At 36.1% G+C, this 25,695-nt stretch overlaps 2 protein-coding genes across 2 annotated transcripts; both read right to left on the bottom strand.

Moving 5' to 3' along the window:
* Positions 1-13,691: 13,691 nt before the first annotated feature.
* LOC114042567 (olfactory receptor 13A1-like) lies at positions 13,692-16,724 on the bottom strand. The gene is made up of 3 exons (XM_027861250.1): positions 16,696-16,724; positions 14,841-14,879; positions 13,692-14,613 (listed from the first exon to the last, which is right to left on the bottom strand). The coding sequence occupies exons 1-3, from the start codon at positions 16,722-16,724 to the stop codon at positions 13,692-13,694; spliced, it is 990 nt and encodes a 329-aa protein (XP_027717051.1).
* Positions 16,725-18,973: 2,249 nt separating this feature from the next.
* On the bottom strand, positions 18,974-23,990 carry LOC114042578 (olfactory receptor 13A1-like). Its single transcript, XM_027861263.1, has 2 exons — positions 23,968-23,990; positions 18,974-19,904 (listed from the first exon to the last, which is right to left on the bottom strand). The coding sequence occupies exons 1-2, from the start codon at positions 23,988-23,990 to the stop codon at positions 18,974-18,976; spliced, it is 954 nt and encodes a 317-aa protein (XP_027717064.1).
* Positions 23,991-25,695: the final 1,705 nt, after the last annotated feature.

Here is a 25,695-nt window from a genome sequence, read left to right on the forward strand (position 1 = left end):
ACTAGACAACCTTCAGAGCTCATTAGTTGGTACACTCATTGGTCTACAAGTAGGGATTGAACAGGGATGTAGTTATGCCCAGTCATTTAACAAAAATCAGCTAAGGAGAGCCCTGGGAAATTCTGTCATCTTAGCCCCTAGAGGAACAATTAAACTATGACTTATCTTGGACTATGTTGAAGCTATTACCTGTAATTCCAGTCAAAAGAAAATACAGGTACTAAGTTCTTTGGTTTACCTGGCAGTAAGCAACTGATGTGACTGATGTTTTGAGGGTTATTTTTCCACTAGTGAATAAACAAAATGAACCAACTAGTAATATGATGTTGGAATCTTAAATAGACAAGCCTCTAAAATGTGCTAACAAATGAATACAAATGATGACTTCCTTATGCCTTTGAAAATAAAACCAAAATTAGTAGGAATATAATAACAACAATAAAAATCAGATTCTACAGGACACCTAAAAACTTCATAAGTAGGCCACCAGAAGCTTGAAAATGAGTCTTTGGAAACTAAGATAAATCTCCATGCTACAAATGCAAACTGCAAACCATCCTTGAAAATTCAAGAATTCAGTGATGGAAGTTGAGCATCATTAGAGACAGAACTATTACCTACAACTGCCTGAATAAAACTTTAATTTGTAAATGCTCAAGAACAGGATTCTTTTTTTTTTTTTGGCTAGACAATGGGGTTAAGTGACTTGCCTAGGGTCACATAACTAGTAAGTGTTATGTGTCTGTGGCCGGATTTGAACTCAAGTCCTCCTGAATCCAGAGCTGGTGCTCTATCCACTGTGCCACCTAGCTGCCCCCAAGATCAGGATTCTTCATAGGTGCTGCCACATCAACTATTCAAAATCTCCAAATTATTTGAAAAAATACCTTTCAAAACATGGAGACTTAGAAGAGATTAAAACACTACGGCAAAAAGATTATGTGCATGTCATCTACATCATCCTATCGATTGCTAAGGATGTTCTAAAGTTAAGTTAACTGTATCATCAGAAAAGCAGTATATATTCTAGTAGTATTATTCAATTACAGAAGGCATTTATTTTATCTCCCTGCACAAAGGTCCACAATATAGTAAATACGAAAAAATAATAGCAACATAATGACTTGGGCTTTTCTTTCTGTATTCCATGGAGAAAGATAATGAAGGGATGAAGATGATGGTGATAACTTTTGGTTAGTTACAAGCCTTATGGAATCCTTATATTTTGTTTAATCATTTTTCAGTTGTGTTCAAATCATTGTGACTCCATTTGGGGTTTTCCTGGTGAAGTTAATGGAGTAGTTTGCCATTTCCTTCTCCAGTTCATTTTACAGATGAGGGACTGACTCAAGAAGGGTTAAGTGACTCGACCAGGGTCACACAGCTAGTAAGTGTCTGAGGACAGATTTGAACTCAGGAAGAGGAGTGCTCCTGATTCGAAGTTCACTGCTCTATCCACTGTGCTGCCTAGCTGCCTAAGCATTATATATGCATAGTATAATTAAAATGTACCAGTAATATATGGACAACACAATGAGATGGGAAGAGTAGAATGCAATCTTCTTCCCCAGTGCTGTCTGGACTATAGATAATGAACACAGAGGACACCAAAGTAAGCAGAATATGTACAATCACATAGAAGGCATCTGCCAAGAGAGTCCTAGCACTATTTATATGGATGGAAGTACATGAGGACAATAAGAGATGGTGGGGGAAGGAAATTTCAGAGAAGACATGAGTAATGGCATTGAGTTCACAACAGCAATATTGCATTAAAGAGCAGCATTTATTGAATAAACAAAAGCACAGATGTAGCACGCACTAGACACCAAGACAATACAGAGCATTTTTGGCGATCATGCTTTTCCATGACTGGAAAAAGAAGCAGTTCAGATGATGTGGACTAAGTGAAGAAGTAGAAAATGGTCATGTACACTTGACTGTGTGAAGCTCAATTGTGTGTGTGTGTGTGTGTGTGTGTGTGTGTGTGTGTGTGTGTGTGCATGTGCATGTGTCTTTCTTATTGTGACCATTTCAGATGACAGTCAGGTTAAAGCATGAGCTCCCATCCTTCTTGTTTGAATAGAGGGATACTTGTGCACCCTGATTAGGTAAGATAATTTTCTTTAATCTTTTTGCCCTGTACACCCTCTCCTAGCTATTACTTTCCCCTTCTCTTTCCATTTTTCTAAGATCATCAACACATAATAGAATCACTCTCAGGCTTTTAGTCTAGACTCTCTCTATGAGCACTGATGATGATAAGGTACAGAAGAAATACATGTATTATTCCCCCATATTTGAATTTAAGTAGTTTATCCTTATTTTGTCCCTTATATTTATCTTTTTTATGATCTTTTAACTCCTCTATTTGAACTTCAAAGTTTTTCCATAACTGTTCTTTTTGTTAAGAATGCATGTCAGTCTTCTAGTTTCATTAAAGATCCAACTTTTTCAACTCTGGTATTATACTTTGCTGGGTAACTTTTGTTTTATTTTTTCATAAAAACTAAGACTAGATATAGATATATTTTAAAAAGAGAGAGGAAAATCAAATAACCAGTATCAAAAATAAAAAGATGAATATAGCAAAAAGATGAAATTAAAGTAATTATTAGGAGTTATTTTGCTCAATTATATGCCAATAAATTTAACAATTTAAGTGAAATGGAAGAACATTTACAACAATATAAACTGCTTAGAATAGCAGAAGAAGAAATAAAATATCTAAACAGGCCTATTTTGAAGAAAAAAAATTGAATAAGCAATGGAGCTTAACAAGAAAAAAAAGACCAGTATCAGATAGACTTACAAGTGCATTCTAGCAAACATTTAAAGATCAGCTAATTCCCATATTAAATAAATTATTTGGAATAATTGGTAAAGAAAAGATCCCACCAATTTCCTTTTATGAAACAAATATGATATTGATACTTAACCATGGAAGCATAAAAGCAAAAAAAGAATATTATAGGCCAATTTCCATAATGAATATGGATACAAAAGTCCTAAATAAAATACTAGGTAATAGATTAATAGGTAAGTGGGATTTATTCTAGGAATACAGGAATGTTTTAACATAAAGAAATCTATTAACATAATTGATTACATCAACAATGAAAGTTAAAAAAAATATGATTACATCAATAGATGCAGGAAAAGCTTTTGATAGAGTTCAACACTCATTTTTACTAAAAAAAATACTTGAAAGTAATCATATAAATGAATTTTTCCTTAAATTGATAAAAAGCATTTACTAAAACCATCAGCAAACATTATTTGTAATGGGATAAACTAGAAGCCATCCAAATATGATAATGATACTAAGACTGCCATCAATATAATTCAATATTGTATTGGAAATACTAGCAATAGCAGTAAGAGAAGAAAAAGCAATAGATGAAATCAGATTAGGGAATGAAGTAATAAAACTATATCTTTTTGCTGATGGTGATATCCTTGCAAAATCCCAAAGACTTAACTGAAAGTTAGTTGAAACAATTAATAATCTTAGCAAAGTAGCAGGATATAAAATTAATCCACATAGATCATCAGCATTACTATACATCACAAACAAAACTCTGCAAGAAGAAATAGTAAAAAAAAAAAAAAAGCACCCCATTTAAAATAACTCTAGGCAGCATAAAATACCTGGCAGTACACCCGCAAAAACAAACCCAGGAACTATATAAACAAAATTATGAAAAAAACAAATTTATACAAATAAAATGAAATTTAAATAATTGGAGAAATATTAATTGTTCATGATTGGGCTGGGCCAACATAATAAAAATGACAATTTTATCCAAATTAATTTATATATTCAATGTCATCCCAATTAAATTACCATTTTTATACTACATTAGAAAAAAATAATAACAAAATTCATTTGGAAAAACAAGAAGTCCAGAATATCAAAGGAAATAATAAAAAAAATATAAAGGAGGGAGATTTAGCTTTACCAGATCTTAAACTATGTTATAAGGTAGTAATTATTAAAACTATCTGGTACAAGCTAGGAAATAGAAAAGTAGATCAATAGAATAAAGTAAACATACAATTTATAGCAGCAAATAAATATAATAACCTCATATTTGACAAGTGTAAACACTTAAGTTTTGGGGATAAGAATTCATTATTTAGTAAAAGAAAAATTGGAAAAACAGGAAAGCAGTGTGATGAAAACTGGGCATGGCCCAGTATCTTATACCATTTGCTAAAATAAGATCAAAATGAATACATGACCCAGATATAAGGAGAAATTTTACAAGAAAATCAGCAGAACATGGAGCATATTACTTATCAGACTTATGGATAGGAAAAAAAAAATAAGGGAGAGAGAGCAAAATTGGGTATAAAATGGACAATTTTGATTACACTAAATTAAAAAAAGGTCTTGTACAAATAAAACAAATGTAGCTAGATCAGAGGGAAAACAGAAAATTTGGGAGGGGGGATTTATAGACAATTCCTCAGATAAAGGTCTCATTTCTGAAATATATAAAGAACATTGTGAAATCTATGAGAATGTGAATCACTCCCCAATTGATAAATGGTCAGAGGATTTGAATAGGCAGTTTTCCAATGAAGAAATCAAAATTATTTATAGTCATATGAAAAAATGCTCTAAATCATTAATTATTAGAGAAATGCAAATTAAAACCACCTTGAGAAATCATTTTATACCTACCAGCTTAGTTAAAATGATAGAAGAGGAAAGTGATAAATGGAAGGGATGTGGAAAAATTGGGACACTAATTCATTGTTGGTGGAATTGTGAAATGATCCAAACATTTTGGAGAGCAGTCTGGAATTATGGCCAATAGAATTACTAAACTACCTTTACCCCTTGGGCCCCAAATGCAACTCCTTGGTCTGTTTCCAAAGATGATTAGAGAAAAAACAAAAGAATCTATAGATTCTACAATGTTTACAGCAGCTCTCTTTGTGGTGGCAAAGAACTGGAAATTACAGGGATGCCCATCAAGTGAATGGCTGAACAAGTTGTGGTATATGAATGTGATGGAATAATACTGTCCTATAAGAAATGTTGAGTTCAATGATTATAGAAAAACGTGGAAAGACTTGCACAAAATAATGAAGAATAAAATGAACAGAATCAAGGGAACATTGTATACAATAAAAGTAACATTGTTTTAAGAATGACTTTGAGCAAATAAGTTATTTTGACTATCATAAATACCCAACCTAACTATAGAGGACATATGAAGAAAGACACTATCTGCATCCAGAGAAATAACTGATAAATAGAAATATATATAGAATACTTTTATATGTGTGTGCATGTGTATATGTATATATGTGTGAATAAGTGTATCTATATATGTAAGTATGTATATATACACACACATATACATATTTTGTCTAATGGTAACCATCTCTAGGGCAGGGACAAGGGAAGAAAAAAAGAAATTTACAAGGTAATTGTGTATACTTGAAAGGAATAGCACGTTCTGCATAGCATATTTGCAGATTCAGGTGAAATTATCCTTTATTTATTGTACTATTTTATGGAAATGCTTGTTTTATACCATAAATTAAAAATAAAATAAAATAAAACAAATAGCATGAGATAGTTTATCAAAAAATTACTAGAAAAAAAGACTATATCTTTTGCCTTATGGAATATTGTATTCCAGAGTCCCTTCTTCTTTTGAGTGGTGACTGCTAAATTGTGTGTAATCCTGAATGTGGCTTTTTGGTACCTGAATTCCTTCATTTTGTTTGCTTTCAATATTTTTTTTTATTCTTTTGGAAACTATATATATATATATATATATATATATATATATATATATATATTACTACAATGTTCTTTGGAGTTTTACTTCTGGGGTTCATTGAAGGAGATGGTGTGAATTTTTCAATTTTCAGTTTACCTATTGGTTCTAAGGGATAAGTGCAGTTTTCTTTAAATGTTCCTTGAAATATGATGCTTAGGACAGGGCAGAGCCAAGATGGCAGAGTAAAAGCAATGACTTGCTTCAGCTCTCCCCCAAATCACTTCAAATACCTGTAAAAATGGTCCTAAACAAATTCTAGAGCAGGAAAACCCACAAAAAGACAGAGTGAAACAAATTTCCAGCCCACAACAACCTGGAAGGTCAGCAGGAAAGGTCTCTTGTGCCAGGCTGGGAGAGGAGTGCAGTTCAACGTGGGTCACACCAGCAAAGAACAGGCCTCAGCAATTCTGGAGGAGTCCTCAGGGGACTGAATCACAGGAACCTGGGGCTGTTTCCAGAGTTCTCAACCTACAAACACCAAAGACAACTTTGAAGGTCACTAGGAAAGGTCTGCCAGACCATGATGAGAGAAGAGCTTGGTCCAGCCCCAAGTCCAGCACAGCCAAGGGGCAGCGGCTGCTTCTGGAGCTCTCAGCCCACAGAGGGAGGGGGTATCAAGCAGCTTATCAGAGGGAAATTGCAGGGATCTCTTTGCTGGTGCTGTGGTAGGATTCTCGTGCTTTACCCATGCTTGGATCTGGGTCTCAGTTCTGGGTGGGGGTCCTAGGGCAGGGAGGAGTGTTGGTGTGGTGGAGCTTGTGGTGGTGGTGGAGAGGAAAGTCCCCTCACAGTTCCAAGACAGAAGAGAGTGCTTGTGGTCAATCATAGACCAGAGTACAGACCAGGAAAGGAGTAAACACCTTGCCCCTAATCATACCACCTTGGAAGAACTGAAAATTTATAGGTCCCTGGAAGTATCTCTGAGAACAGCTGCACAAAACTCCTGAAGCTTGGGACAGTACATTCTCCATACTGGAAGCAAATAAGAGAAGTAGAGGAAAAACTGGAGAGAGAAATTAGAGTGATGCAAGAAAATCATGAAAAACAAGTCAATAGCTTGCTAAAAGAGATCCAAAAAACAAAATACTGAAGAAAATAACACCTTACAAATAGAGTAACCCAAATGGCAAAAGAAGTCCAAAAAGCCAATGAGGAGAATACCTTCAAAAGCAGAATTGGTCAAATGGAAAAGGAAGTCCAAAAGCTCACTGAAGAAAATACTTCCTTAAAAATTAGAATGGAGCAAATGGAAACTAGTGACTTTATGAGGAATCAAGACATTGTAAAATAAAACCAAAAGAAGGAAAACATAGAAGACAATGTGAAATATCTCATTGGAAAAAGAACTGAACTGGAAAATAGATCCAAGAGAGAGAATTTAAAAATTATTGGACTACCTGGAAGCCATGATCAAAAAAAGAGCCTGGATATCATCTTTCAAGAAATCATCAAGAAAAACAGGCCCAATATTCTAGAACCAGAGGATAAAATAGAAATGAAAAGGATCCACCATTCACCTCCTAAAAGAGATCGCCAAAGGAAAATTCCTAGGAATATTATAGCCAAATTCCAGAGTCCCCAGATCAAGGAGAAAATATTGTAAGCAGCCAGAAAGAAACAATTCAAGTATTGTGGAAACACTATCAAAATAGCAGAAGATTTAGCAGCGTCTACATTAAGGGACCAGAGGGCTTGGAATATGATATTCCAGGAGGGCAAATGAGATAGGATTACAACCAAGAATCACCTACCCCACAAAACTGAGTATAATCCTTCAGGGGAAAAAATGGGAATTCAGTGAAATAGAGGACTTTCAAGCATTCTTGATGAAAAGACCAGAGCTGAATAGAAAATTTGACTTTCAAATACAACACTCAAGAGAATCATTAAAAGGTAAACAGGAAAGAGAAATCATAAGGGACTTGCTAAATTTTAACTGTTTACATTCCTGCACAGAAAGATGTTATTTGTAACTCATGAGACCTTTGTCAGTATTAGGGCAGTTCGGGGCGGGAGGGGGGGGATATGTGGATAGATAGATACATAGATAGAGGACACAGGGTGAGTTGAAGATAAAGGGGTGATATCTAAAAATAAAATTAATGGATGAGAGAATTATATTGGGAGAAGGAGAAAGGGAGAGATAGAATGAAGTAAATTATCACACAAAAAAATAGACAAGAAAAAGCTTTTACAGTGGAGGGGAAATGGGGGAAGGTGAGAAGGAAATGAGTGAATCTTATTCTTATTGAATTTGGCTTAAGGATGGAATAACATACACACTCAATTGGGTATGGAAATCTATCTTACCCTACAGGAAAATAGGGAGGAAGGGGATAAGAGTTGGGGATGATAAAAGGGAGGGCAGATTGGGAGAGGGGGTAATCAGAAGCAAACACTTCTGAGGAGGGTCAGGGTCAAAAGAAATAATAGAATAAACAGGGGGTGGGATAGGATGTAGGGAAATATAGTTAGTTTTTCACAACATGACTACTATGGAAATGTTTGTGCCCATTATGTATTTTTCCTTGAGTTTTTGATTGTAGAAATTTTAGTCATTTTCTTCTCGGTTTGAGTTTTGAGTGTGCTTCTCACTATAATATTTTTTATGGCAGTCTTCTTTTGTTCCCTTATTCTTCCTGTATATTTAGTGACTTCCTACTTGCATTTAGAGCTGGTTTTCCACACTTCTGAAAGGAATATCTGGACTGTTCCTGCTGTTGCTTTCTTTGGGTTGAGTGAAAAACCATTCTAAAATCTCAGAGATAATTTGGCTGGTAAATTGTAAGCTTTCAGTGTCCCCAAATTTCTCCTATCCTGTGAAACTCTAGTCATTGCCCTTTGGTCTGAACCCTGCAGTTTCTGACCTGCATCTTGGTCTGAGCAACAGTAGACTGTTGCTAGACTTAGCTGTTATCATCTTGCTAGGAAACTTTATTGGTTGAGAGTACTATGACTATAGGCTCCCCTTCAGTCTTGTATTCCTTCCTGAGTTTTTCTTCTGAAAGCTAGGATTGAGGCTGAATCTCAGACTTTGCTTAGCTAAGTCACATAGCTGCTGCTTACTTCTTTGCTTGCACATTTCTAGGTACATCATATAGGGAATAGTACAATGCCATATCCCAGAATACCACAGAAAAATTTCTCAGTCTGCACTGGATCTATAATGCAAAATTGAGGACTGGGTGACAAAGCAGCCAGTTAACAACTTTTCCTGAACTTTGCACAAGGTTGAGTTTTCCATCCTTGTATAGGCATGGGACTTTTTTCCATCTTGCTTGCCCCTCCTTGAGAAGGCAAGCAATTTACTATAAATTATACATGTGCAGTCATACAAAACATTTCCTTATTAGCCATGTTATAAAAGAAAACACAGACAAAACAACCTAGAATAATAAAGTTTAAAAAGTATGCTTCAACCTGCATTCAAACTCTATCAGTTTTTTCTCTGGATGTGGATAGCATTTTTCATCATAAGCTCTTCAGAATTGTGTAGATCGTTGCTTTGCTGTCAATAAATATCATGCACAGTTGATCATCAAACAATATGGCTGTAGCTATTTCCTAATTATGGGCATCAACTCAGTTCCTAATTCTTTGCCACCACTAAAAGAATTTGTATAAATATTTTTGTGCATACAGGTGTTTTTCCTTTTTCTTTGATCTCTTTGGGATACAGACTCAGTGGTAGTATTGCTGGGTCAAAGAGTATGCACAGTTTTATAGCCTTTTGGGCATAGTTCCAAATTGCTTTCCAGAATGGTTAGATCAGTTAACAACTCAACCAACAGTGATTGGTGTCTCAATTTTTCCATATCCCCTCCAACATTTGCCATTTTTCTTTCCTGTCATATTAGCTAATCTGATAGGTGTGTAATGTGGCACCTCAGTTATTTTAATTTGCATTTCTCTAATCAACAGTGATTTAGAGTATTTTTAAATATGACTACATAGCTTTGGTTTCTTCTTCTGAAAACTATCTGTTCATATCAGGCAATTTTGGCCATTTATCAATTGAAAAATGACTCATATTCTTGTAAATTTGGCTCAGTTTCCTGTATATTTCAGAAATGGGGCCTTTATTAAACAAACTTGCTGTAAATCCCCCCACACCCCCGGTTTTTTTGCTTTCCTTCTAATCGTGGCTGGATTAGTTTTGTCTGTGCAAAAACTTCTTTAATTTGATGAAATCAAAAGTATCAATTTTACATTCCATAATGCTCTCTATCTCTTGTTTGGTCATTAATTCTTTCTTTTTCTATAAATTGATGGGTAAAATATTTTGTTCTCCCTCTCTCTTTCTGTCCCTGTGTCTCTCTCTACCTTGCTCCCTTCCTCTGTCTCTCTGTCTCTCTCTTCCTCCTCATCTTCTCTCCTCTTTTCTCCTATTCTCCTCTCTTTTCTTAAGTGGTCTCATTTCCCATTATATCATGAATATTCTGAACTACACCTGTATCCCATATATAATCTTAATTTGCTCCTTCATGAAAAGAAGAAACTATCATTTAAAGTTCAACAGAAAAGAAAAGAAGTTCTTATCCTACTTCTGGCACTTAATAGGTATCTGAACATAGTGCATTCATTTAAACTCTTGAATCCCCAATTCCCCCTTCTGTTCAATGAGGATAATGATACTCACAGTTCTTACCATACAAAATTTTTGTGATCATTAAATGGGGCAGTGTATACACCCTACTTTACAAATGTAAAAGTTCCATCTCAATTTCACTTATTATAGCTATTATTATTCATCATCATCATCAAAATGGAGATCATGATACTTGGACTACCTACCTCACAGTGTTGGTGAGAGGAAAGCTCTTTGTCAATCCTAAGGTACTTCATGAGTTTGAGAAATTATTATAGTTTGATACATGCAGAGCCTGAATTAAATGCATTAGCGTGAGCTTACACACAAACTTGCTCCCTCACCATGCCGTTGTTTCTGAGCTTGCTTCTCCATTTGATTAGAAATTTCTTGAGGGCAAGATTATTTCCTGCTCTTCTTTCTCATCTTTTCCACTGACTTGCCATAGGGTTTTCATAAAGACAGGACTGTAGACTCCAAAATTATGTTCAAAGCCTCCATATAAAGTCTCTTCTAGAAAAACAAGTGAAAACATGTGATGTGCCCAAGTGCAATCAATTCAATGTAATGAAGACTCTTGATGTGCAGAATCTGAAGGCACCTCCTGACTCACAGAATCAGTCCCCCAGTAAAGGTAACTCCAGGACCGAAATACTCTGGGGATCTGCTTCCACTCAAAACCATAACTTGTGAGCCTCTCCCCTTCTCTTTCCCCACATATACAATACATTTGTCTTTACTGGTCAGCAGAAGAACACAAATATTTCAAAACCAAGATATTTGATAATAATTCGATAAGTTAAAAAGCAAGTCCTTGAATTTTCTGAACTCAAGTCAGAGAGAAATACCTGAGAAGGACAATGCCCTTGGTGACCAGAACATACAGTTCAAAACATAGGATTAAGGTAGAAGACCTGATTAGTGTGAGCAATACAAACCTGCATAATGCAACCACTTTCATAGAGAATTTTTATTTTCACCAATCAGAATCTAACTGTAGTTATTTAGGATAGCTTTGTGCTCTAAGGAGCTTGGCTCCTAGGATAAAGGGTCTACTCAAGAGGAAGAATCCATTTCAACCAAGGCTCAGGAGAATAGACAGATGGTCTCCCTTCTTCTAATACAGTTCAACAGAGAAAATATCCAAGATGATTTTGTGTCCACTCTCTCATTGTACAAGTGAGGAAACTGAAGCCAAGAGTAGTTAGGTCACTTGTGCAGAGTCAAAAATCAAACTGCCAAGATATACTCCTGGGTCATTTGATGACTTCACCAACATCCTGTCCACTGCACCACAATGACTCCTTTGATGAGAAAAATCAAATCTCTCAGAATTATGAAGGGAAAACAGTGTTATATTCTGATCTATATAGATATTTGTTAGAGAAAAAAACTATATGACCCTGTTAAAAATCTCAAGAACTAAAAAATGAACTACTAAGTAACTGCTGAGGTGACCCTATATGTATGCAAAATCAGGGGGAAATTTTGTTTGATTAGGAGCAACTGCATTGAGTTTCTCCCTGCAAGGGAGAAAAAATGAATGGTAAAGGATCACAACAGGGACTGTTGCTATTGACTTAGATGAAGAACCCATTATGTGCATTGGCTTTCTTCACTGGCTTTTCTTCTATGAAGGAAAAAGAGAAATGGAGTTAGTTTGGGGAATTTACAAGGGCAAATATAGTTTTTTTCCTTGATGTGACACCATGAATAAGCCAAGAAAAAACAAAAACACTGAAAGGATCATGAGTTAGACAATTTATTCCTCATATGTATGCAGCCACAGGGCTCCCTAGCTCTACAGTCTTTTAGGTACATGAAAGATTGGTGGTTTGGGCACAGTGTGGAATGGGAACCCAGAGGAAGAGCCCAGAACTTCCTATGTCTCTGCCCTTTTATTCAATTGTTGTTGCTGGGCACATTCACAGGGACTGAGGGAGAGGATGACCTTAGGGGCAATCAATCAGCAAGAAGTCTGGACTGTGACTCCTCCTTCTCAACCATAAGGGCATTGTTATAAGAAAAGTTTCCTAAATTTGCATACCTGGACTAAATGAACTTTGCTAAGCTGATAGATTACTAGCCTTACTTTCATAAGTCAAGCCAATTATAGGGTACATAGGAACTTCTCACTATACATGCTGATTAACTCAGTGGTCAAACACCGAGTTACTTTTCTTAGCTTGATCCTACCAATACACCAATCATTATACTCAATAAAGTTGAAAAATATATTTTAAATCTTGTTAAAAAGAAGGAAAATCAGAACCAGGAGCAGTACTCCTTATCCTGGTTGATAACCTTGTTACATTTAATATTTGTGTTTGTGCATAGTTTTAATTAATAATGATAAGATAATCTTATTACTTTTAATATTATTAAAACTGCACATCAATATAATTTATTTTTTTCATTTTATTTTATGCATCTAACAACATTATTCTGAGAGGATGTTTATAAGTATTATATAACAGTAACAGAGATCCAAAATGCAAAAAAATAAAGGTTAAGAATCCCTAGTCTAGAGAAAACCCAGACTCCAGTATTTTGGACACGATGAGCTTGACAACACCCAAAATCCTAGTGCTGAAGCCAGTGCAACCATGGGAGGAATGTCTGATTCCACAAGGAGTTTAAGATAATATGCTTTACCCCAGTGTGATGATAAATCCAGGATTCAATTAAAGGCTAATGACTAAGGATCAAGCCTCCTTTGAGTCTTGCCCTGTTGCCTCATCCGGGCATGGCAGTAGCACTGGAGTACTAAGAGGTTAAGAGTTTATTATGAGCCAGTATGTGTAAGAGACTAGAATTAAGCCTAGGTTTTTGACCCTAAGATGAAATCAAGTCTCTGTCAAGGATGTCATGCTTCCTTTTAGATAGATAGATAGATAGATAGATAGATAGATAGATAGATAGATAGATAGATAGATGATTAGATAGAGAGATACCAGATAGATAGATGACATATAAATACTGAGAATAAAAGCTAAATGTAACCCAGAAGACTACTTTTTTCTTTCTCTTAATCTTTTAAAAGGGAAAATATGTAACAGGTAAAAATATGATGCTGGTAGCAGATATTTCGAATTGAAATAATGATTAAAAGAAAATCAATAACCCCATAAATCTGAGCCTTGTAACCCCAAATATATAAGATCAAATATATAAGATGGTACACATCAAAGGATATTGCCAATGCTGACCATTTTAAAAAGTTGAATTTTTTCAACTACAGGCATAAATAAGCTTATACCATACCTCCACGCAATAGGAAGTGGCTTGAAAATCCCTACTTAATTTCTAAAGAATGGAAAGAGCTTCCCAAGGGCCATTTTGACCTCCTTGTTCCTTAGGGTATAGATCAGAGGATTCAAAGTTGGGCTCAGCATAGTGTACAGCACACCAGCCAGTTTACTCCTCTCTGGATTATAGCTACAAATAGGACTTATATAGGCATAGAAAACAACTGTGTAATACATAGACACCACAATAAGATGGGATGAACAGGTAGAGAATGCCCTCTTCTTTCCCTCTGATGTCTGAATTTTCAAGATGCTAGAGATAATGAGCCCATAGGACACCAAGGTCAGAAGAAAATTTATAAAACCATGGAAGGCATCTGCTAAGACAGTCATGACACCGTTAATATAAGTAGAAGTACAGGAGAGCAACAAGAGAGGAGGGATCTCACAGAAGAAATGAGCAATTACATTGGGTCCACAGAAGGACAGTCGTGTCATCAGACAAGTATGTATAGAGGAAATGAAGGCACAGATGAGCCACACGCCAGCTGCCAACGCACTGCAGAGTGTCTTGCTCATCATAGTGCTGTAATGCAGGGGGTGGCAGATGGCCACATAACGGTCATAAGCCATGATTGTGAAAAGAAGCAGTTCTGATGATGCAGACCAAGTAAGGAAGAAGAGCTGGGCCATGCAGCCCCCATAGGAGATGGTGTTCTCCTCTGAGAGCAGCCCCTCCAGCACTTTGGGCAGAATGGAGGAGGTACAGACAATGTCCATTGTAGCCAAGTTGAACAAAAAAAAGTACATGGGGCTGTGGAGGCTTGAGTTGAGTGTGATGGCTGTGATGATCAGGACATTGCCTGTGAGGGCCACCATATACAAGGAGAGGAAACAGCCAAATAATGGAATCCAGAGTTTGGGGTGTTCAGAGAAGCCCTGCAGGATGAACTCTGTCACCTGCAAGTTATTACTAATGACCACTGAGCTGGGAGAGTTTTCAGGATCAGATGGGAGATTCTTGGATAGGACTTTTAAATTTTAACCAAACTGTATGACTGTGATTGGGGAAAACATCTAGAAAATGAGAAGAGATTTGATAAATGAATACACTTGATTTAAAACTCATTTCTCCCAAACTATAGACTAACTTTCACAATTGGAGCACAATAAAACACTACAGCTTCCCCATAAACTCACAGCACAATCAGATCCCTTAAAACTAAATCTAGAATTAATCTATATTAAAAATTTCATTTTCCATTAGGTCCTCTTGGTTTCTGTATTATTTTCATCAATTTCTGGCATCTCTCCATATGAACCACTGAGAAGTCAAGCAATATGATATCAATTATATGTGTGAAATCATGCAAAACACTTTCATATTAGCCATATTGTATAAACATTTATATTATTTTGTTGATATGTTACCTTTTGTCAACATATGGTTTCCCTGTCTCTTTTTATTCAGACTATTTCTGCTTTTGCTTCATCAGAGATCATGATTACCACTCCTGCCTTTTTTTACTTCAGTTAATAGATTCTGTTCTCTCCTTGTTTTAACTGTCTTTCTATTTCAAGTGCATCTCTTAAAAACAACATGTTGTAAGATTCTGGTTTCTATTCCATTCTTTAAATCCACGTCCATTTTATGGGTGAGCTCGTACCACTCACATTGATTACTGTTTATTTTCCTTTTTCCTCCCTCCTATTTTCTTCTGTTTATCCTTCTCTTTTTGTTTATCCTGTTCTTATTCCAAACTCTATTTTACTTCTGACTGCTGCCTTTCTTAGTCCACCTTCTTTTTATCAGTCCCTTTCTTTTATTCCTTTCTTTCCTAATATATAGAAAGAGGGAGAGTGACAGAGAGACAGAGAGAGAGAGAGAGAGAGAGAGAGAGAGAAAATCTACATCTATATATTCTTCTATCTTTGATTTAATTCTGATTTCAGTCAGGTTTAAGCATTGTCTGTCCACTCTCCCTCATTTTTCCCTCCACTGAAAGAGATTTTACTTGCATTTCTCTTTTATGAGATATTTTTTCCCATTCTATCTCTTTCTTCCCCCTTCTGCCATTGTATCTCTTCTTTCACCCCTTTCATTATTTTGATAACATCCCAGCAAAATTGACTCACATCCATTCCCTGTGTCTATGTAGACTGCATCTAACTGCTATAATAATGATAATGGGGGCCAGAGGTAAGTAGAGAATTTGGAACTTAAATAATAAATGTTTGAAAAATAACTTATATGAAGTACATTTATTTAGAACATTTATATGTTCAATATTAAATTTTAAAACAAAAAAGTGCCTCTCCTTAAATTTTTAAACAAAGGACTTTTTGAAACAATGAGTCCAACTCTTAAAATTGAGGAAACTAAGAACCAGTGTGGCTGAAGAAATGACCTAATCAGACAGCTAAAATGAGAACTAGACATCAGATCATTGAACTTCTATTCCAGAAGATTTCAAAATAATCATGATGTCTCTCACAATGACTCTTGGTCCTTGAATATATCACACTGGAATATTTGATCTTCAGATCATTTAAATCAGTTATATACACAATTCAGACAAGGAAATATGAAAGAAGACAATTTTTAAAATAAAAGGGTTTTTAGTTGTTTCTCCTATTTCTATTCTATTTCAGCTGTATTTTTATTATGATTTTGCTCTGAGGTTGATGATGAATTATGGTTGTGACAGTTTCTGTCATAAATATATTCAGATTTTGGACAGGGTTCCACTCTTGTATTATCCTGTGAGTTAAATAGGGTGAAACATGTTATAGATACATTTAGAAAACTGAACATGAATTTTAATAATTAATTTCACATGTAACAATAGCACTCTTCTGTCTAGACAACATTTAACCAGTAGGGGAAAAAATGTAGGTTTTAGTGGATTAATCAGTCAATTTATGTCAACAGTAGGGCAAGAGAACCAAAACCATGAATGTTTCCTTATACTTCATTGAGAGAGGTAAAATATCCAGAGTAAAGGAAATCATAATCCTACTGAACTCTGAATATCTAAAATATTGCACTTATTACTGAGGACCACATTTGTAAAGTCCACCCATGGCTCCTGTTTCTGCTTTCTAAGGCTATCCAGAAATAGGGATTGGACCTGTAAATTCATTCATTTAGAGGACTTCCAGTTAAGGAAACTCCCCCTCAGAGTACAAGTCATCACCTTCTCTTCAATTTGAGAGAGCTGCCTAGAACACTAAGAGGTCAAGAACTTGCCCTGATCACATGGTCAGTCCTGGCTTCGTGGACAGCTTCCTATGCCTAGGTCTGAATGAAAAGCTAGTCTAATCTCTCTCCCACATGATAGCCTTTCAGATATTTGAAGTCTGAGATCATATGGCCTCCCCCTACAACTCTAAGCCTTGTAAATGCACGATGGAGGAATAAAACAAATATTTGCAAATGGAGCATTGTCTTCGATCATTCCCCTGAAACATAACTTTGAGAAATGCTTGACGATGAATGATTGGGAATACATCAGTGACTAACATTATTTTCTAAGCATTCATCAAGACTTCCTAGAGCAATGCACACAGTGAGAAAAAATTCAGATGGTCAGTATGCATCCTCTGTTATCCTGACAATTCAAAACAACAAGATTTTGCCTTAGGATACTCGCGTATGCCTACATACTCACAGAATAAGTCTTCTCATCTAAACTTTATGGGTTCCTGCTTTCAATCAATCATAGATATAAATCTTTAAAAAAGCTATTGATCTGAGGATTAAAAGTTTTGAAAAGCCTCATTTCTTTAACGATACAGATATAGACAAGTTTCAACTAGCTTTTAAGAAGATTTCAATTCATCCAAGCACTATGCATATATCAGCTCCAGAGGACCCTGGGGACAATGGTTCTAAGTTAAAACTCTAAGGCGCAATTAAACTCTCTTACTGCTTCATTCCACATATGACCTTTTATTTTGTGTAATGAGTAGATTAGGATGGATTTTGAGCTACAGCCTCTAAAAACTGAGGGTGTGTGAAGAAAGTTTACTGTTATAATCAATAAAGCTCAAAACAAAGTAACCATATCCCTTTCATATTACGTGCAGAATCAGTATTGAGGTTTTTTTTTTCTTGCCCAGTCACGTTCAACTCTTTGTGACTTTGTGGGATTTTCTTGGCAAAGATACTAGAGTGGTTTGTCATTTCCTTCCCAGCCCATTTTACAGATGATTAAACTGAGACACACAGGTTTAAGTGACTTTCACAGGATCACACAGTTAGTTAAGTGTTCAAGGCCAAATTTTAATTTAGGAAGATGAGTCTTCCTGATTCTAGGCTCAAAGATCTATCCAGTGTGCCACCTAGGTGGCTAAAGAATCAATATCATACTTCCCAATATGTAAGCTTAAAGAATATGTAGTTCTTTAACTGTCTCCTTAACATTTACTTTTCCACAGCTAAACCAAGCATTTCTAGAATCACTGGAAGAGAGTGGGGCAGGGAGGCAACTTGTGGTCTGTATTTCCTTCTCTCTCCATGTCTTAACAGGAGTTGTACTGAAATCAGTCACTGAGGCCACATTGTAATCATACACTGGAATCACGAAGAGCTGGATCAGTATTTCAGTTCCCTGTCCCTAAAGATTGCATGAAAAGGGGGAGGGGGGGACCCTTGATGATTTGCTTTGGTCCTGTGGGTGTTACATACTAATTTTTTTTTCATTCATTTGTGGAGCCACCTTAATATGAAATGGTTATCTTATACTTAATTAGGGATATAAATGAATTGTGATTCATATTTTTGGATGATTTCATAATTAATGAGGTTATAGAACCATTTTAGTGATTGAGTGCATTTAATTAAATGACTTCACCTTAATCTGCTCTTTTATATGTTCTATGCAGGTTTCATGACTGGACCAACATCTTTCTCTCTCTCTCTCTCTCTTTCTCTCTCTCTCTCTCTCTCTCTCTGTCTCTCTGTCTCTCTCTCTCTGTCTCTCTCTCTATCTGTCTGTCTCTCTGTCTCTTTTTCTCTTAGTCTTTACCATTTTTGAAAGATCAAAAGGAAGAGAGAGCATCCACCATCATATTCTGGCCTACCAGACTACTGAATTCCCTTACAGATGCATTACATCTGCATTTCCTCTCAAAATTAATTAGGGAGTTCTATAAATTTCACATCAATGGATACAAGAATATTATCATTAATGCTCTAGAACCTGAGATTATACAAGAAAAATCTTTGAGGTATTAGAAAATCAATTAAAGTCTTGGGACTTTGCATCATTAGTGCAAAAATACACTTGCCCAAATCAAGCCAATCCAGAAAACTATAAACTTCTAATCCTTCACTTACTAAATAGAGGCACTTTTCTGAGGGCTTCTCTGACATCCTTGTTCCTCAGAGTGTAGATGAGAGGGTTTAAGGTGGGGCTAACTGCTGTGTACAACACAGCTACCAACTTTGCACTTTCAGGAGAATAGTTAGAGATGGGACTGACATAGGCATAAAACACAGTGCAGTAATACATAGTGACCACAATCAGGTGGGAGGAGCAGGTAGAGAATGCTCTCTTCTTGCCCTCTCTGGTCCGGATGCTCATGATGCTGGAGATGATGAAGCAGTAAGACACAATGGTCAGCAGGAAATTCAGAACTGAAAAGAAGACATCAGCAAGGACTGTCATGATATCATTCACATATGTCGAGGTGCAAGAAAGAAGCAACACAGGAGGAATTTCACAGAAAAATTGATTAATGGTGTTGGGGCCACAGAAAGATAACCGAATCATAAGTCCAGTATTGATGGTAGTGTTAAGTCCACAGATACTCCATACCCCAACTGCCAGAAGGACACAAATATTCTTGCTCATCATGGTGCTGTAGTGCAGGGGGTGGCAGATGGCCACATACCTGTCATAAGCCATGGCTGTGAAGAGCAGGAGCTCACCAGATACAGACCAGATGAGGAAGTATACTTGGGCCATGCATCCACCATAAGAGATGGTCTTCTTTTCTGAAATCAGGTTCTCCAACACCTTGGGAAGAACAGAGGTTGTGCACATGATGTCTAACATGGACAAGTTGACTAGGAAAAAATACATAGGGGTGTGAAGAATAGAGCTGCAAATGACCAACACAATGATCAGGATATTCCCAGTGAGGGCAGCTGTGTATAAGGAAAAAAAGGTGCCAAAGAGCAAGATCCTTAGTGGAACACTATCTGAGAAACCTTGTAGGACAAACTCAGTCACCTGTGTCTGGTTATTCAACAACATCCTGTTGACAGCAGAATTTTCCCCACTTTTTCTCTTGTTTTCTTCCAATGCCAGTTGAAATAGTCACAGAACTCTCTGGTTCTGTCTCCCAACTTGCTGAATTTTATGAGAAAATAAAATTTTAAAAATATTATCTACAAATAACTTATGGCAATGATCCAACTGATCACATAATTTATTAAAATTTGAAATATGAATCATGAATCAAAAAACTTAATTCAATTAATATAAAAGTTATAAAAGAATTAATAAAGCCTGGATAATCTTCCAATCCAGAAGGAATCATAAGCTACTCTTGAACAAATATTAATAAATAAGCATTTATGGTGCCTACTATGTGCCAGACACAGGGTAAGAATCTGAACTCTGTATACAGGGCTTTTATTCTACTAGAAGACTATTACATTTCTCCTTGAGAGGCAACAGTTAAAATATACATTCATTCCAGGTGTATTGACAGCATGGTTTTCTGCCGGAGCAATGCTACAATTTATCCCTTATTTGAACCTTGGATAGCATGCCATCTGGACAAGGCATTGCTGTGACCTTGGTGAATCATCTAATTTTTCTGAGCTTCTCTTTCTCCATCTATAAAATGAAAGGGGCTGGATTAAGTTGACCTCTGAGGTCCTTGCCAATTTTGAGTTTGTGTGATTCTGGGATTTCCAGTATCTTGCTCAGGCAATTTCCTCTGACTATTACTATACAGTCTGACTACAGGCTAAGGTGCTGATCTGCCTTGGTTGAGGGAGTTTGTTTCCCTCCACCAAGTATATCATGTTGCCTCCCCCATTAGTGTCTGAGCTTCCATAAGGCAAGTACTATTTTTACCTTTCTGTGCAGTCCCAGCACTTAGTACACAGTGACTTGCACATACCAAGTGCTTAGTATTTGCTGATTGACTGACTCATGTAAGGATATTTAAAATATCATGGGCTTATGAGTATTAAAACAGCAATAAAGGAAGAAGCATGAAATAATAGCTAGATGCCTGGGTTGGGAGTCTGGAGCAATTTGAATTTGAAGCTCACCTCTCTATTTAACTAGCTAGGGGAACATTGGTGAGTCTCTTACTTTGCCTCTGTGAATCTCAGTGTTCCCATCTGCAAAATAGGTATAAATATCAGAGATGCTTTCCACAAGAGGGTGGTATAAAACGCCAATGAGAAAATGAATGAAAAATGATTCTCAAACCTTAACATACCATGAAACATCAGTTATCATTACTGTTACTCAATCATAAAAATAATGAAAATAAATATGGGACCTTTGCAAATGAAGATGATAGAAGAAATAGAAGCAAAGAGAAAGAAAGAGTGAGAATAGTGTTGAAAAACTATTTCATGACATTGTTTCATTTGGTATGAATGACAATACTAAGATATAGAAAGGACAAATATTATTGTTCTCACACTGAAGCTTAAAATTTTTGAGAAACAGGGTAGTTAACTGACAATTTATTGCCTTTTGACCTGAGGCAAATCACTGGCATTGCTGATCCTCTATCCCCCACCCCCTATAAAATGAGAACATTAGACTTATAAGAAGATATAAGATACAAGGACTCATAGATAATCTATAAACTCCATCACCACTCTAAATTTAAGACCCTTGACTTACTCAGACTCTCACAACGAATGACAGAGCTGGGCAGAGTCTAGGTTTCTTCACTCAGTTTCCCAATCTTAATTCATTGTGTTGTAGGTGTCTTTGCTGAATGCTATTTAGTATTAAGATGATAGTTTCCCTGTTTTGTTGTGTTTTTTACTCAATAAGACAGGCCTACAGTTTGTCTTCCCTCATTAGAATATAAGCTCCTTGATACTGGGGGCTTTTTTTTTTCTACTTGTACTTGTATTCTCAGCCCTTAGTATAGTGTCTGGTGCATTGTAATTCCTTAAAAATGCTTGTAAACTTGGCTTGCTGACTTGACTTCTATACCAGCTGTTGTGGGCAAGCATATCAACTATAGCAGCTCCTCTATACGATCAAGACAATACAATCACAAATATGTTCATGCTGCTTTTATCAAAGAAAAGGTTAGTACAGACTATATTCCTTTATGAAAATGACACCTTTGCTCCCCTGAAAATGCTTCTAAAGATGCATCAATTTCAAATCATTGTTCCCTGGCTGGTGAGTCCTAGTACTGTTTCTCTTATACCTTAACACACAAATCACCCTCTGGCCTCATAATCCCTGTCCTCAAAGTTAGTGGTCAGTTGAGAAGGGAGATTACATACTTGAGCAAAAATTTGAATTGACAAGCCTGGTGAGTTTCCAAGACAGTGGGTTTCCAATAAAAAGGAGTGGGTTATTTTGGTGTCACATCATCTGTGATGAAGCTATGCAAAGGGTGGGGGGAGAGAAGGTGGGCCAGCAGTAATTGGCTTTTTTGTCTCTTCTCATCTCTCACTCCTCACCTTTCCTTTGTGATCCCCATGTCTGGATCCACCTCTTGCCACTGTCCCCACCAAAGAAGACCCAAGGGATCAGCTAAAAGCAAGAGTAGTAGCCATATAACTGCAGAAAGGACTCCGCTTGTGGTTATTGCTAGATTGAAACAAATTATATAAAGACTTTATTGAACAAGACTTTAGGAAGGAAAAGTTAATCAGTTCTCTAAAGTTAACCAGTTCTCCATCATAACATCCTAACAAGGAGGCAACAGAAAGTTCTGAAACTCTCAGGTTAATCTCTGCTAATAAAAGCATTAAGATTTTGAAGAAATCTATAAGCTTGTATAAAGTAAAGTTTTATACAACATTTCCTTTCATGGTCACACAGTCCTGAAAACAGGGGACAGATGTAATTATCTTCACTTTGCAAATGAGAAATCAGTCTCACAGAGCACCAGCTTGTCACCTTTAGAAATGAGTGGCAAAGCTAGATCTAATTTTAATTTCTAATCAGATCAGATTTGTAATGAAATCAGATCTAGTCAGATCTAATCAACTTTAAGTCTAATCGGATCCTTCTTTTTCTAAGTTCAATTATATTTCTACTATGCCATGTTGTCTTTTTGAAATAATGGGTTTAAACACTGGCATGATTATATGTTCCCCAAGAGGGAAATCACTTAACTTCAGGGCAGTTATCTGACCTAAGCTAGGTAAATTAAAAAATATATATTGCTAATAGAGTATAAATAAAATATATAAATATATAAAGTTGTTATTTTTTATATGTAATATGCAAGTATAAATGCATTATACATTTATATATCATATAAATATCTATATATTGTATTATATTTATTGTATTTAATATAGTTTATTGTGTGTTTGCATGAAGAAAATTACCAAGTTGTGAAAGAGGATACAGAACTTACACTTTACACCAAAACCACATAGAACAAATTTTCATGTTTGAGGATTTCACAATGTTAAGAGTTCAGAATATATTATTGCCATGAATTCATACATGATGTGAGAGGCAGTGCAGAAGGGTAGACACAAGGCTGGCCTCACTGTCAGGAAGAACTGAATTCAAGTCATGCCTCTGACACATAGTTGAATGTGTCAGGGACTGAATGCTTAGTGCCCCAGGCGATTGACACAACAAGTTGCAGTTGGTGCCAAACTGCATCAATGAAGCAAATTTCCATGCTAATGTTCCCTACCGCCGTGAAATTACTGGTCTGGACAAAAGGAGTGGTAGTAGTAATAGAAGTAGCAGTAGTAGTAGTAGTAATAGTAGTACTAGTACTAGTACTAGTACTAGTAATAGTAGTAGTACTAGTACTAGTAGTAGTAGTAGCAGCAGTGGTGGTGGTGATGGTGGTGGTAATAGCAAATTATGGTTTAAGAAATACCTGATAATAATGAAATTCCTGACTCTAATTCTTTGATTCAATCACAAATTTTAAGATGAACTTTAAAAGGAAAAAAGAAATAACATTTTTATTCTTATCATATCATTTTCTGTTTTACTGAAAATTCTGTCTCTTTGTCTTTCCTCTCTCTCTTTCCCTCCCTTTCTATCTCCATCTCTCTCTTTTTATCTATCTGACTCTCTCTCTCACACACTCTCTCTATCACTCACTCCCGCTTTTGACAACTTACATAGATATAAAGAGATCTGTCATAAAAAATGTAAACGTGCTTAGATTTTAAACATGATTTTTTTCCTTCCCTGCTCTTGTGGTCAGTTTTTTGTTCTTATAACAAAGGAAGCACTATTTCTCATTTCTTAGCAAATTCACCTTTTGCTGCTAGAAGGTGACAACTGGAAGATTCTTTTTTTTCTAGAAAACCTTCAGAGCTCATTAGTTTGTGCATCATTGGTCTATAAGTAGCGATTGAAGAGGGATGCAGTTCTGCCCAGTCATTTAACAAAAATCAGCTAAGGAGAGCCCTGGGAAATTCTGTCATCTTAGCCCCTAGAGGAACAATTAAACTATGACTTACCTTGGACTCTGTTAAAGCTATGACACTATAATTTCAGTCAAAAGAAAATACAAGTGCTAAGTTCTTGGGTTTACCTGGCACTGAGCAACTGATGTGACTGATGTTTTGAGGGTTATTTTTCCACTAGTGAATAAACAAAGTGAACTAACTAGCAATTGGATGTTGGAATCCTAAAAAGACAAGCCTCTAAAATGTGCTAGCAAATGAATACAAATTATGACTTCTTTATACCTTTGAAAATAAAACCAAAATTAGTAGGAATATAATAATAACAATAAAAATCAGATTCTACAGGACACTGAAAAACTTCATCAGTAGGCCACCAGAAGCTTGCAAATGAGTCTTTGCAAACTAAGATAAATCTCCATGCTACAAATGCAAACCGCAAACCATCCTTGAAAATTCAAGAAATCAGTGATGGAGGTTGAGCATCATTAGAGACAGAACTATTGCCTACAACTGGCTGAATATAACTTTAATTTGTTAATGCTCAAGAACAGGATTCTTTTTTTTTTTTTGGCTAGGCAATGGGGTTAAGTGACTTGCCTAGGGTCACACAACTAGCAAGTGTTATGTGTCTGTGGCCGGATTTGAACTCAAGTCCTCCTGAATCCAGAGCTGGTGCTCTATCCACTGTGCCACCTAGCTGCCCCCAAGATCAGGATTCTTCATAGGTGCTGCCACATCAAGCATTCAAAATCTCCAAATTATTTGAAAAAATACCTTCAAAACATGGAGACTTAGAAGAGATTAAAACCCTATGGCAAAAAGATTATGTACATGTCATCTACATCATCCTATCAATTCCTAAGGATGTTCTAAAGTTAATTTAACTGAATCATCAGAAGAGCAGCATACATTCTAGCAGTATTATTCAATTACAGAAGACATTTATTTTATCTCCCTGCACAAAGGTCCACAATATAGTAAATATGAAAAAATAATAGCAACATAATGACTTCGGCTTTTCTTTCTGCATTCCATCGAGAAAGATAATAAAGTGATGAAGATGATGTTGATAACTTTTGGTTAGATACAAAACTTATGGAATCTTTACATTTTGCTTAATCATTTTTCAGTTGTGTTCAAATCATTGTGACTCCATTTGGGGTTTTCCTGGTGAAGATAATGGAGTAGTTTGCCATTTCTTTCTCTAGTTCATTTTACAGATGAGGGACTGAGTCAAACAGGGTTAAGTGACTTGACCAGGGTCACACAGCTTGTAAGTGTCAGAGGCCAGATTTGAACTCAGGAAGATGAATGTTCCTGATTCCAAGTCCACTGCTCTATCCACTGTGCCACCTAGCTGCCTAAACGTTATATATGCATAGTATAATTAAAATGTATCTGTAATATTTGGACAACACAATGAGATGGGAAGGA

The sequence above is a fragment of the Vombatus ursinus genome, unplaced genomic scaffold (assembly GCF_900497805.2).
Source record: "Vombatus ursinus unplaced genomic scaffold, bare-nosed wombat genome assembly UNPS02014601.1, whole genome shotgun sequence".
Taxonomy (NCBI): domain Eukaryota; kingdom Metazoa; phylum Chordata; class Mammalia; order Diprotodontia; family Vombatidae; genus Vombatus; species Vombatus ursinus.